We start from the raw sequence: 12156 nt of genomic DNA, 5'->3' as shown, positions 1-12156 counted from the left end.
AAGTTTATTAAATCTCACTGGAAAATGGTGGTAGCAATGTTCCTTCCACAAGGGAGGGGACCAGGCACAGCTTAACAAGGCAAAGTGTTGCCGTGGGGAGGGGACCACCCTGGGACCATCACGTTGAGATGCACCAGGTGTTCTTCAGCCCATGAGCGCACCCAGCCAGCGGTGGAGTGGCCAGAGGGACCTGTGGACCAGATTGACTCCCTGGGAGCTTGCAACCTGCTCACGGGAGCAGCTTACACCACCTTAATGGTGAACAGGCTGGGGTGGCAGTGGTCATGGAAGAACCCCCAGGGGTAGGAGAGGGGACACTTACATGCATTCAGCCAGACTGATGGAGCCGACAGTGACACATGGAGAAACTCAGCTGACACAAACCACCAGCAGCCAGCTCTGAAGGGAGCCAAGCGAGCTCCCCACCACCCTGAGCTGGCATTCAGTAAAACCTCAGCACTCTGCCCCGGGGAGTAAGACTGTGCAGGAGGCAGGCAGTGTCTCCGTTGAGAAACTTGCTGAGGTCTCAGCTCATTCTCCAAAAGCCATCCTGCTGCTGTGGGGTGGCTGAGCCCTCCTTGGCCCCTCAGCTCAGGTTGGAGCCCAGGGACGGGCAGAGGCTCTGCAGCCACAGCCCACTACCCCCGTCCCAGGCCCACCAGCCTGTATGGGCTTTTCCTCAACATAAACATCTTACGAATGGAAATCAAACAGTTCCTGTCCCTGCTGGGTCATTCCCCAGTTGCACACTGCAGCGGAGTGAATAAAGAGCTCTATGGCACTGAGGGTGGACAACTGCACTTTAATGGAGAGGTCACAGAGCAGCACCCAACAGCCCCACAGCACAGTCCTGTGTCTCCTGTCGCTGTGCAGGTCCCAGCCCAGAAGAGCATCCCATCATGTGCACGAGCATGGGGCTGCTTGTGCCGGCGCTCCTGGAGCACTGTGAGTATCCAGCACTATGGGGTGCACTCCAAACGTGACCCTCATCCCATGGTAGCAATCCCCAGACAGCCTGGTGCTGCTGTACTGCACACAGAGGTGAGCTGGACCCCTCCATGGCCGTGCTGCAGCTGGAGGAGGCAGGGTGGCTGCTGGGTGTAGATGCTGCGAGGGGATGGCGCAGCACGCATCTACAGATTCCAGAGTTACCGGCGCTTGCTGACCCCCCGACCCTCTGACCCCTGTGCACTGCCAGCATCCCCGTTGCCTGTGGGCTGCGAGCAGGCAGCAGGGCTGCACACATACAGGAGGACACTTAAGGGAGGAAGAGGAAGAAGCTTTGCCAAGCAGAGCAGGGCCAGGCTGCTCACTAGCTGATGGAGGAGGCAGGAGGATATCGAGGCAGCAAGGACCAGGGATGGAGTGCAGCAGGAGCAGCCCCGGCATGCTCCAGGAGCCCTGGGCACAAGCACAGGAGCCTTTCCCAGCCCCTGGCAGACACTTCACACCCACTGCCCCACCCCTGTAATTCCCCCACAGCAGGGGCTAGTGCAAGCCCCCTGGCCACCCATGGGGTTGGGGCAGGGTGCTGGAGGCAGGGGCATGGCCCGAGGAGAGTTAGCACCAGGTTGCAGTGAGGCCTTGCGGGGGCTGCTGCTGCACCCAGACACCAGCACGCTGCCCCGCGGCACTCCTGGCAGGAGATGCACAAGGCGGGGTGGGCAGGAGGCTGCTCAGAAGGAGAAGATGCTGGCGGTGCTCTGGCCTGTCCTGCCTGCAAGGCAGGGAGGGCAGCTTGGATGCAGCCGAGTCACTTGGGGTGTGCCAGCCCAGCCCCGCCGGGATCCCCACCTGGATGCAGGCGAGCTACAAAGCGGCACAAGGACATGCAGCTGTGCTGGGGGCGATGGTGCCAGCTCAGCTCCTGGCCCTGCGTGACCGCTAGCACCCACCTGCACGGGCAGAGGCAGAGGCTGAAGGCATTGCGGGCAGATTGGGGGTGGGAAGAGGGGCTGGGGTGGGCAGCAGGCAGTGCAAGGTAAGCAGTGCTAGAGGGGGTGATGCAAGGTGAAGGATGGGGAAGTCCTGTTGTTTGGGGTAAGCACCATCGTAGCCAGGGTGTGGCTCCCTGCTGGAGGGGTCCCTCTCAGCACCCCGCACCCCAGCCGCTGCCCCCTGGGCAGGGAATGAGCACAGAGGCTGCACTGGAGGCAGGAGTGGCTGGGGACAGAGGGCAGCCATGGGAGGTCACCCGGGGGAAACCCTGCTGCAGAGCAGGAGCAGGGCAAAGCAGAGGACAGAGGGACGCGCAGCAGAGTGATGCTGGCCCATCCCAATCAGCCAGGGCAGCTGATGCAGAGCCACTGTCATGTCCCTTGACCCCATAGGGAGGGGATGCCCTGCCAGCATCGCTCCCCCCTGGGTTTACCGGGTGCTCAGGCTTCGTTGGGCGCCTTCATCCTCATCAGCACGACGTGGCTCTTCTTCCTACAGCCATAGACCACCAGTGCCACCAAAGCAGTGAGCAGGGCCACACACACCAGCACGATGACCGCCACCACCACCCCGCTCTGCATGCGTGTCAGCCCCCATTGCCCCCTCTCCTCTTCTTCCTCCTCCTCCTCCTTCTGCTCCTGCCGTGGGGAGACTGGCAGCCCAATGGGGGGCTCCGTCCGGGCACCCTCCGGCAATGCCACCTCAGAGGGGTGAGGGGGGAGCGAGCTGCTGGGATGGGGGGAGGCAGTGGGGGGGCCGGGAGGTGAGGACCTGGTCCTGCAGCAGCCCGGCAATAGGGATTCCCCGCAGGGCAGGAGGCTGGGCACAGAGCGGGGGTATCTCGCCCACCTTGTGGGGGTTGTCTTTCAGCCAGCCCCGCAGAGGCAGGATGCCCTCGTCACAGCGCCAGGAGTTGTTGTGCAGCTTCACCTCTCGCAGGGCAGCCAGTGGGGAGAAGATGCCGGCGGGCAGGTACTCCAGGGCGTTGGAGTGCAGCTGCAAGTGCCGCAGCCCCAGAGTGGCCCCGAAGAGGCCCCGTGGCAGCATCTGCAGCTGATTGTGGTGCAGGGAGATGTTCTGCAGCTTGGGCAGCCCCTCCAGTGCCTGGGCATCCAAACGGCGCAGGGCGTTGGAGTGCAGTGACAGCTCCAGCAGCTCCCCCAGGCCTCGGAAAGCCCCTGGCACCACTGACTGCAGCCGGTTCTTGCTGAGGACCAGTAGCTGCAGCTGGGTGAGGTTGCTGAAGACGGCAGCAGGGAGGGTGGAAAGCTCGTTCTCATAGAGCCACAGCTCCCGCAGGTCAGGCATGGGCCCAAAGGCGCTGGGGGAGATGTCCCGCAGGCGATTGACGTGCAGGGTGATCTTGGCCAGGGCGTGCAGGGGCAAGAAGATGCCACTTGGCAGGGCGGTGAGAAGGTTGTTGGACAAGTAGAGCTTCTGCAGGTTCCCGTTGTGCACAAACAGCTCCGGGGACAGTGTCTCCAGCTGGTTCTGGTGTAGCCCCAGCTCCTGCAGCTCCGGCAGCCCATCAAAGGCACCTGCCGGGATCTGCCGGAGCCGGTTCTCATAGAGCCGCAGCACTTGCAGCCGCGCCAGCCGCTCGAAGGCCCGGCGCGGCAGGCGGTCGATGTTGTTCCTGGCCAGGTTGAGCTTGGTGAGGCTGGTGAGCTGGTCGAACACCCCCTCCTTCAGCTGCTGCAAGTTGTTCCCATGCAGCTGCAGCTCCTTGAGGTTGCTCAGGTGGGCAAAGTGGGAAGGCTCAACCTGGAGGATCTGGTTACTGGAAAGAAGCAGAGACTCCAGCTTGCCCAGGGACTCGAAGACTTGCACAGGGAGCTCCTGCAGCTTGTTGCTGGCCAGGCTGAGGTAGCGCAGGTCAGGCAGGTGCTGGAAGGCCCCAGGGCTGATGCGAGACAGGTTGTTCTTCTCAATGCGCAGCCCGATCAGCAGGGAGGCGTTGCCAAAGGATGCATCACCCAGCTCTGCAATGCGCGTGTTGATGATCTGGAGGGTCATGGCGTTTGCAGGGATGGGGCTGGGAACTGCGGTGATGCCAGCACCGGAGCACTCCACCTGAGCGGTGCGGATGCACTGGCACTGCTCTGGGCACTGGCCACCAGCCAGCTGGCTGCCCACCAGCAGCAGCAGCCACCACTGCCAGCCTCTGTGCTCCATTGGGCCTGCAGCAAAAACAAAGGAGGGGAGTTCAGCCCCTGCGATTTCCCAGCTCCCAGGGCCACTGCCAGGAGTGGGTGCTACTTTCTCCCTGGAAAAGGTCACCGAGGTGGTGGCCATTCTGCCCCCAGCATGGCAACAAGGCAGAGGAGGGTGGGCGAGGAAGCCTGGGGGCAGGCAGGGCTGGGCACAGCCCAGGCAGGAGTGCAGAGCAGGACAGATCCAGGGGCCGTGGTTCCTGGCTGCCATACCACAGCTATTAGTGGCATCCCTGGCGTCCCCTGGCTCCCCCTCGCCAGGAGTGTGGTTTCCTGTTTTGCAGCGAGCGTGGTGAGCTGCTATCAGCGGTACTGGTCTCCTGGCACCACAGGCCAGCCTGTGGCACCCACAGCCAAGAGGGTCCCAGAGATGCTGGGTGTGGGCAGGAAGAAAGGTGCTCCCCCCCAGCACCCTCCTGGCTCTGCCTGGTGGTAAGCAGCTCTGAGCTCTTGTTGCGGAGCCAAGAGCAGCATGGGCACCCCCTGCCTGGGTGTGCTTTAGCTTCAGTCCTGGAGGAGCCTGGGTCAATGGGACGCTCTGCCAGCTCCCCAGCACAGACTGGGTATGGGGGTGGCCCTGTCTGCACCCCATCCCGAGCAGATCTCAGCCCTGGCTGATTTTGGCCATGACAGAGGGGTGTCTGGTGTGGCTGGTCCCAAGGGTAGTGCCCAGGGGAGCCTGGGGAGAGTGAGGGCTTTACAGTGAGGTCCTCCATCACCCCACAAGCATGGCCACCACAGACACAATCTCCTCCCTCCTCTGGCCTGGGAGCGTCCTCCCTCCCTAGATTAAAGCAGTAACCTTGTGCCAGGCTGGCGTGGAGCAGCACCCTGTTAGCAGCTTCAAGTGGCACGAGGGAGGGAGAAAACCTGTAGCTCTCCTGGCCCAGAGCACCGCTCAGCCAGATGGGCAAACCTGGCAGCACAGCGGTCTGGGCACGGTGCCCTGGTTGGCACGGCACCCCGGGGGTGCGGGGGCACAGCCCCTGCCCTCCACCCTGGGCTTCCTCCAGGGAACATGCTTGCTCTCCAGCAGGGAGGGAGGAACCCTCCACAAGCCAGGACGGTTTATGTTTCCCATATGGAAACAATCTGCATCCAAGAACGGCTTTGTTTATAGCAAGCCATTTATAAACTTCCCCAAACACTCTGCACATCAAAAGCCCTGCTCATGTCACTGCCTGGTAAGGCTGCTCAGTGAGCATCCACGCTGGAGCACCCTTCAGGAAAGGCAGCTGAAAACAATTAATCTCTTTTCTTCTAGGGACAAAAAGATTACAGACCAAGGGGTTGAATACTCCCTACTGCTCAGACCCTCAGCATCCCACTGCCCTAACTTCAGCCCTGCTAAATGTTACTTTGCCCCCCTTAATTTTCTCTATTGGTTATTATTTAAGATATGTCGCCTATGTAACTATTTCAGCTCCCACGATGCCTAAGTGGTCTCGCTTTTTTGGAGAACCCTTGCAAGACAAACATCTCCATCAAATCAGAAGATGCTGAACGTGCAGATCCCGCCACCACCCCACCACCCCTTGGAGCTGCTCTGGGAGTCCCCTGAGCCCGGGTTTGCTCACACGGGTGGTAGCGGAGAGGAGACTTACCCGAGTGTCCTGCAGCTGCGAGCGCCGAGTGAGCACAGCTCCGTGCTGGCAAGAGAGCCGAGTGTGGTTCATGCTTCCCCTCCCAGTATATAACCCGTCCAAATCAATGAATCAGCACAGGGGCAGCGTCCGGGTTAGGGAAAGCGCTGGAGCAGAGCTGCTTACAACTCCTATTTCCTCAGCAAACAGAGCAAGCGTCTCAGGGATGGAGTTTTGGGTTTCCCTCTCCTGAACCCCAGTGCTCTTGTTTGAAGACAAGCGGACGGCCCCGTGAACATGCTTAGCCAGCACCCAGGTAGCAGCTCGGCCCCAAGATCCCCCCTGGTCCCCAGTGGGACACGGCTGGGTGCTCTGACCTGTGGGGGCAGGTGAGGCAAAACCAGGCCCCTGGGCATGATCCTGCCTTTGCTGGCACGTGTTCACACCGTACATCGCCTCAGTGCACACGCACAGTGCTTGCCCCTGGCTGTGGCTCCTGCAAGTGTCAGGACGTCTGACCCTGCCCCAGCGCAGTGCAGGCAGCACACCAACCCTACCCAGGGTCACAGCTCTCGTTCGCTCCCCCTGGACCCAGACACAAATGGAGCAGGACCCCACAATCACCCACTCTGGGGTTCTGCCCCACAGGTACCTCGCCCAGCCCAGCCGGGGAGCAGGCACCAGGCAGGGGCCAGCGCTGTTGCTGGTGCCAGCCAGAGGCCAGGCTGCTTCAGAGAGCCCTTGGCAAGCCAGCGTGCCTCCCACCAGCACTGCCGTGCCTGCAGGCACCGAGGAGCCCCCTCAGCACCAATTGCAGGCAGCTTTGCCACCCCAAAGTGACGCACCCTGACACACGGGTGATGGAGCCCAGCACCAAGGGGTGTTTGGAAAACAAGGTGTGAGCCCGTCCCACCCACTTGCTCAGGGCCGTTTGCTGCCACCCCTCCCCTGCCCCCTCCAGCCCCACATGGGTGCACAGGACTGCCCTTGGTCCCCGCCACCCAGCCTAGGTCCCCCCCTTGCCTACGTCTCCTAGGAGCTCCAGTCCAGCAGTCACTGGGAACAGATATTGGGGAGGAAGCAGCCAAGGACAGCCACCGTGCGTGGCCCCTTTGGGCTTCCCTGAGCCAGATCAACCCCGTGCTAACCACGGGGCAGCTGGAATTTCCCTAACCATGTCTAATCCTGTCTCAGCCCACCCATGTTTCCACCAGCCACAGCAGCCCCTGCTCAGGTCCCACAGCCAGTGCTAACGAGCTGCTCAAGATGGGAACAGCATGGGGCTGCTGCCGGCGAGGGGGAGGAAGGCTGCCTCCATCCCCACGTGCCGCATGCCATGCTGTGAGGGGTGGGAGGGCACAGCGTGCTGCGGGGGTCCGGGACCCTGTTCAAAGAGGGTCCCAAACCAGCATAAACAGCAGACTGCAGGGATGGAGGGAAGAGTTTCCAGCCAGACTCGGAGAAAGGCAACAGGGACCGTGGGAAGAGGGTAGGGAGTGGGACCTCAGCTGGAGGAAACCACCACTGATATGTCAGATTGCGTGAGGAGCCCGGCTGCCATGGGACATGTCGGATGGCCGTGGACCCCTGCCTGGCCTTGGAGCGAGCACCAAGGCTGGGGCTACCCCCTCCCCCCCCGGCCCCATTCCCTGGCTGCTCCTGGGGCAAAGCCCAGGCATGTGGGCACAGAGAAGGGGCATTTTGAAAACACCACCCGCAAGTGCTTCAGCTCACACTGTTGACACAGCAGATTTTCCCAGCACTGTGGTTCCCTAAATAAACTCCCTGCTTCCTTGACAGCAATGCAGCTGGAGGTCAGGACACGGGCTTGGGAGCTGCCCGCTCCCTGCAGCCCTGGCATGAGGGTAGGGTGCTTGTGGCCTTATCGCACCCTTATCGCCGGCTCTGTCTGCCTGCTGCCAGCGCCAGCGCTGCTGGGCTCCTGCCTGCTCTGACTCATCCCAGAAGCACACAGCTTTTCAGCAAGGCAACACAGAAATTAAACCCCAGCACTTCCGAAAAACCACTACCCGAAGCCCAGTCCGACAGAGGAATGTCGCACTCAGCTTCCTCCAAGCAGTGCTGCTCTGGGGAGTCGGGGGAACAGGGAGGCAATGGTGGGTACCCTCAGACACCCGGCCCCCAGGACCATCAGGTTATGGTCCCTACAGCCATTCAGAGTGCCCAACGTTTCAGAGAAGCCCAAGAAACAGTCCTGCCAAAGACCCAACTGCCTCTACCCAGGCGTGGGGAACCTGGGTCTGACTCCTGGCTGGGAAGGATGAGTCTGTTTTCAAGACATCCCTAAAGATAAAGCAAGGCTGAGTAACGGCACAAGCCCGTGCACCACTTTTGCAGCGGGGAGAGGAAGGAGACACTCCCGAGGTGAGCACAGAGGCACTTGCCCCAGGCTACACCCAAGGGAGAGAAGCAGAGGGTGTGAGAGCTCAGCACAGCAGCGCGGACACGCTCTGCACATCTGGAGCAGAGGCAGCTCCCTGAGACAGCATGTGGATGTGATTGAGGGTGAGATAAGTGTTTCACAGAGGGAGGCTGCTCCCTGTAGCTGTAAGCTTGCACAGTTCTGGATGGAGTGGAGCAAGCCTTGCACCACAGGAAAGCCTCAGGGTCCAGCAGTGCCCTGAGGACCTTCTCCACCTCCAGCCATGCCAGCCAGAGAAACACTGAACCCCAAGACCAAGCTCAGGATGGTGTGGAGTCACTGCCGTGTCCCTGTACCTCTAAGGGGATGATAGAGCCCAAGGGTGGGCACCTGCGAGACGCTGTGCTCCTGTGAGATGGGGCTGGCAGCGAAACCTGCAGTCACGGCTGGGCAGGTGGCTCCTTCCCCCAGAGCCCCAGCACTCCTCGCCTGCACAAACACAGCTTTCCGATTCCTCACCAAAACCAGCGGCAAAATCGCTGCTGTGCAGGGAAAAGCAAGAGCACATGGTGCTGCCGGCAGTCACAGCCCAAGCTGCAGCTGCCCTCGTACCCAAGAGCCCCCAGCATCTCCTGCAGCCATTTCTCTGCACACTGCTGAGCACCCAGGAGAGCTAGAGATCTTATGGCAAGTGGCCCCAAGCAGCATTACCCCTTGCGCTTTGACATAACCCTGCCTGGGGCTCCCAGAGGCCGGCCGAGCCAGAAGCAGGCAACCCTAGGCCACCATCTCTGAGCCGCTTCTGTTTAACACAGCCTGGGTTGTCACACACACCACCACCCCCAGGGCTCCAGTCTGCCCTGCAACCCCTTGCATAAGCCCTGCTGCTCCCCCACGCCAAGCTCAGCCCCAAAATGCCACCAGCCGGGGAGGTTCCAGGAGCCCCAGTGCAGCAGCGTCATTTATTTCTGGGGAGGTCTGCCTCGCTCCCAGATGGCAGGACAGTTCTGGGTCGGTCCATGCTGCACACCTCCAGCACATCCCCACGGCCGGGGTGGCAGGCGTAGCACAGCTGAGTGGCTCTGAATCACCAAGGGATTTGAGACTGCTTGGAAAATTCATGTAATCGCTAAAATTAGCAGCTTGTGGGCTTGGCCGGGAGAGTGCATTGCTCATCTGCCAAACAGCTGAGCACGCTCACCCACGCCACAAGGCTGCACAGCCAGCAGCCCCAGCTCCCCCCAGCCCCTGCTCCCCGACACCTCCAGCCCCTGGCTGAACCGACATCCCTGGCAGGGATGGGACGCCCCCAGGCCCCGCTGCCCCCCACAGCACAGGGCTAGGACCCCCCAGTTACTTTGCACTGCTGCCAAGCACCCGCTGCGCTATGAGGGAGCCCCACAGCGGCCCCAGAGCTCACAGAGACCGGCTGGCCCAGGGCATCGGGCCAAACTCTGCTCTGCTGGAGGGGAGGCAGCCGGCGGTGGGCTGGGCTGGGGGCCAGGGTCCCCTCTCTCCTCCAGCCTGGGGGACACCTCCAGGCCTGAGCCCTGCAGCAGGACACAGGCTCAGGTCACAGCTGAGGGGGTGAAGGAAGGTGTGTTGGTCCCCACCACCCATGACAGAGGGACCAGCAGCCCCCTTCCCCACCACAAGCTTACCCTAATCCTTTGAGGAGCCCACAGAGCTCCTCCGTCAGACCAGGGATCCAGGCCCCACGGTGTTTTCAGCTCCCTGCTTGAGGAATGCAGGGCCAGGGCTGCCTTGCTACTCACAGCTACTGGATGCCCCATCTGCATCTGCCCCAAGGGATGGGGATATGCCCTGCCTTCCCTGGGGAACCACATGTGCAGAGTGTGAGCTTTGGGAGGGAACAGCAGCCCTGCGCCCTCGAGGATGGGCAGCAGGGATGTCCATCAGGCTAACCTCCGTCCAAGCACCAGCATCCTGGAGCTCAAGGAAAACAGCAGTTAGGATCTTCAGCATGAGTGGGGCTCACCCGGCCAGCAGAGCCCCGAGCGACAGCAGAAGCACGCAGGGCTTGGCATGGACTCAGGACAGCGCTAGGCTGGAAGGAATGTGGGGCTCGCAGCCAAGTCCGCCTGGAGAGATAATCCAAAGCGGAAAGAGCTTGTCCGATGGGCGCTGCAAGATGGGGAAAAGCCTGGCTGGGGCAGGAGGCGATGGCAGGGGCTGTCCCTGCGCATGCACCGTGGTGTTTGCTGGATCAGCTTTGCCCCAGTCTCCATCTCTGTAAAGCCATCCCCAGCACCAGGGAGTGCCCCAGGGACCTCTTCCCAGCACTCCAGAGGGGAAGAGGCCCCATGTCTCCCCAGCACCCAGAGGAAGCCGGCAGAGGAGCACACGGCAGGCTGTGGAGCTGCTGCCAGGCCATGGCTGGCTCCCTGCTCTGGGCTTTTTTTCCACGAGGGGCACGAAGGCACAGCTGGAAGCCTGGCACATCACAGAGAAACAAGGCAGTCCTACAGCAGCGACTGCACGAGGCGGGCTGAGCCCGGCAGCAGGATGTCTCTGAGCCCCTCTCCCTGTGATGAAGTGGGACTCACGCACCATGACCCAAGCAAGAGGCTTTGCCAGGGCTTATCCACACATAAACAGAGATGCAAACCCAGATTTTGGCTAGGAAAATGGAGGCATAAGACCTCCACAGCTTGCCCATCCCTGGATGAAGCAGCAGCAAAGCAGGAGCTTCAGGCCTCCTGATCGCTGCGGGAGTCTGCGAACACTCGCAGCCCCAGCCTTGTCCTGCGGGTACGTGCCTTTGGCTGCACCTCCTCCCAGCTATTCTGTCATCCCTGGGAAATGCTGTGCTCTGATATCACGGCTGCTGAATCAGCATCCCTAGGCGAGATGTGCTGGTCGGAGGCCTGGAAGAGACACGGCCAATGCTCCATAACGTCAGGCAGAGGCTCCCAGAGCTCCTGCCTCACAGCCAGCAGTCGCACGCACTCCTGAGCCACGGAGCACCGCTGCATGTCTTCTCCAAGCACATCTGCCATCACCCAGCTTCTCTTTGCCACGGGGAGAGGGAGGTTCCAAGGTGCAGGCTCCAACCTTGCTGCTGTGTGCTGGAGGGCTGAGCTCTGCAAGCAGCAACGATGGCTCTCCAGCAGCTACTGGCTTCACGTGGCAGAGGTGAGACAGAAAGGACAGAGACACGAGGGACAGACGCAGAGGACATGGGTGCTGGTGGCTTGGAAGGGTCCTGCAGCAGCCGGGAAACAGGCAGAGAGCTGCTGGCACTTACCGCAGCAGTTAATTCCCTCCTTACGGCCCGGCTCTTGAGGGACTCTGCGCATTCAAGCTCTGACAAACAAAGGAGGATGGCACTGCAGTGACATCAGGCTGGAAACGTACTGCATACTCCCGTGGCCCAGCACAGGGGTCAGAGCTCCCGCTGCTCCAGGATTTCCTAAAGCAGAGAGAGCAGGAGCAACCACCACATAAAAAGTGTTTGAGGGAACCGAGCCAGTTCCAGAAGACCCTTGGCGAGGCTGTGCTGCTGACGTACCCCAAGCGCTCCCGACTCGGATGTGGCCCCAGAGGCAGCTCCTGGGCTCGGTGGTCTGGTTAACATGCAGGGCTGTTAACCACGAGGCTGCATCCTGTACGGGAGCCAGGAGTGCGGAGTCAATCCCCTTAGGCGCTGAGTGCAGGTGTGCTTTGCATCCACCCTTTCCCCAGTGGCAGGGACCCCTGGACCAGCGATTGATTAGACACCTCCAACCTTTTCCAACCCACTGCCCCCCAGGTGCAGCCTGGTGGCGAAGGCTGGGCAGTAGATCAGAAGCTTGGGCTGCAGGGGCTGGGCAAAACCTTGCCAATACAGTGGTGATGGCAAAGCCATGGGTGCCCTGCGATGGCAGGAAGGCAATGCTGCCCAGAGAGGGTCTGAGATGCAGCTGCGCTTCAGAGCCCTCCCTGCTGCCTCCCTGCCTGCCACAGCCACCATCATGCTGACCTAGAAGACCATTCCTTTTCCAGGCAAACCGGAGATGGGATATAAATAAGCATATCC

The 12156-nt window shown here is 61.3% G+C and overlaps 1 protein-coding gene across 1 annotated transcript; it reads right to left on the bottom strand.

Moving 5' to 3' along the window:
• Positions 1-786: 786 nt before the first annotated feature.
• Positions 787-7178, bottom strand: LRRC15 (leucine rich repeat containing 15). Its single transcript, XM_055817549.1, is given in 3 exon segments — positions 787-2702; positions 2704-4118; positions 6762-7178. Coding segments are annotated over 2 exon segments (1734 nt in total). The 5' UTR covers positions 4114-4118; positions 6762-7178; the 3' UTR covers positions 787-2378.
• Positions 7179-12156: the final 4978 nt, after the last annotated feature.

Source organism: Falco peregrinus, chromosome 12, assembly GCF_023634155.1.
Source record: "Falco peregrinus isolate bFalPer1 chromosome 12, bFalPer1.pri, whole genome shotgun sequence".
Classification (NCBI taxonomy): domain Eukaryota; kingdom Metazoa; phylum Chordata; class Aves; order Falconiformes; family Falconidae; genus Falco; species Falco peregrinus.
Note: the sequence above shows the minus strand (reverse complement) of the source record. Positions and strands in the feature narration are given on the sequence as shown.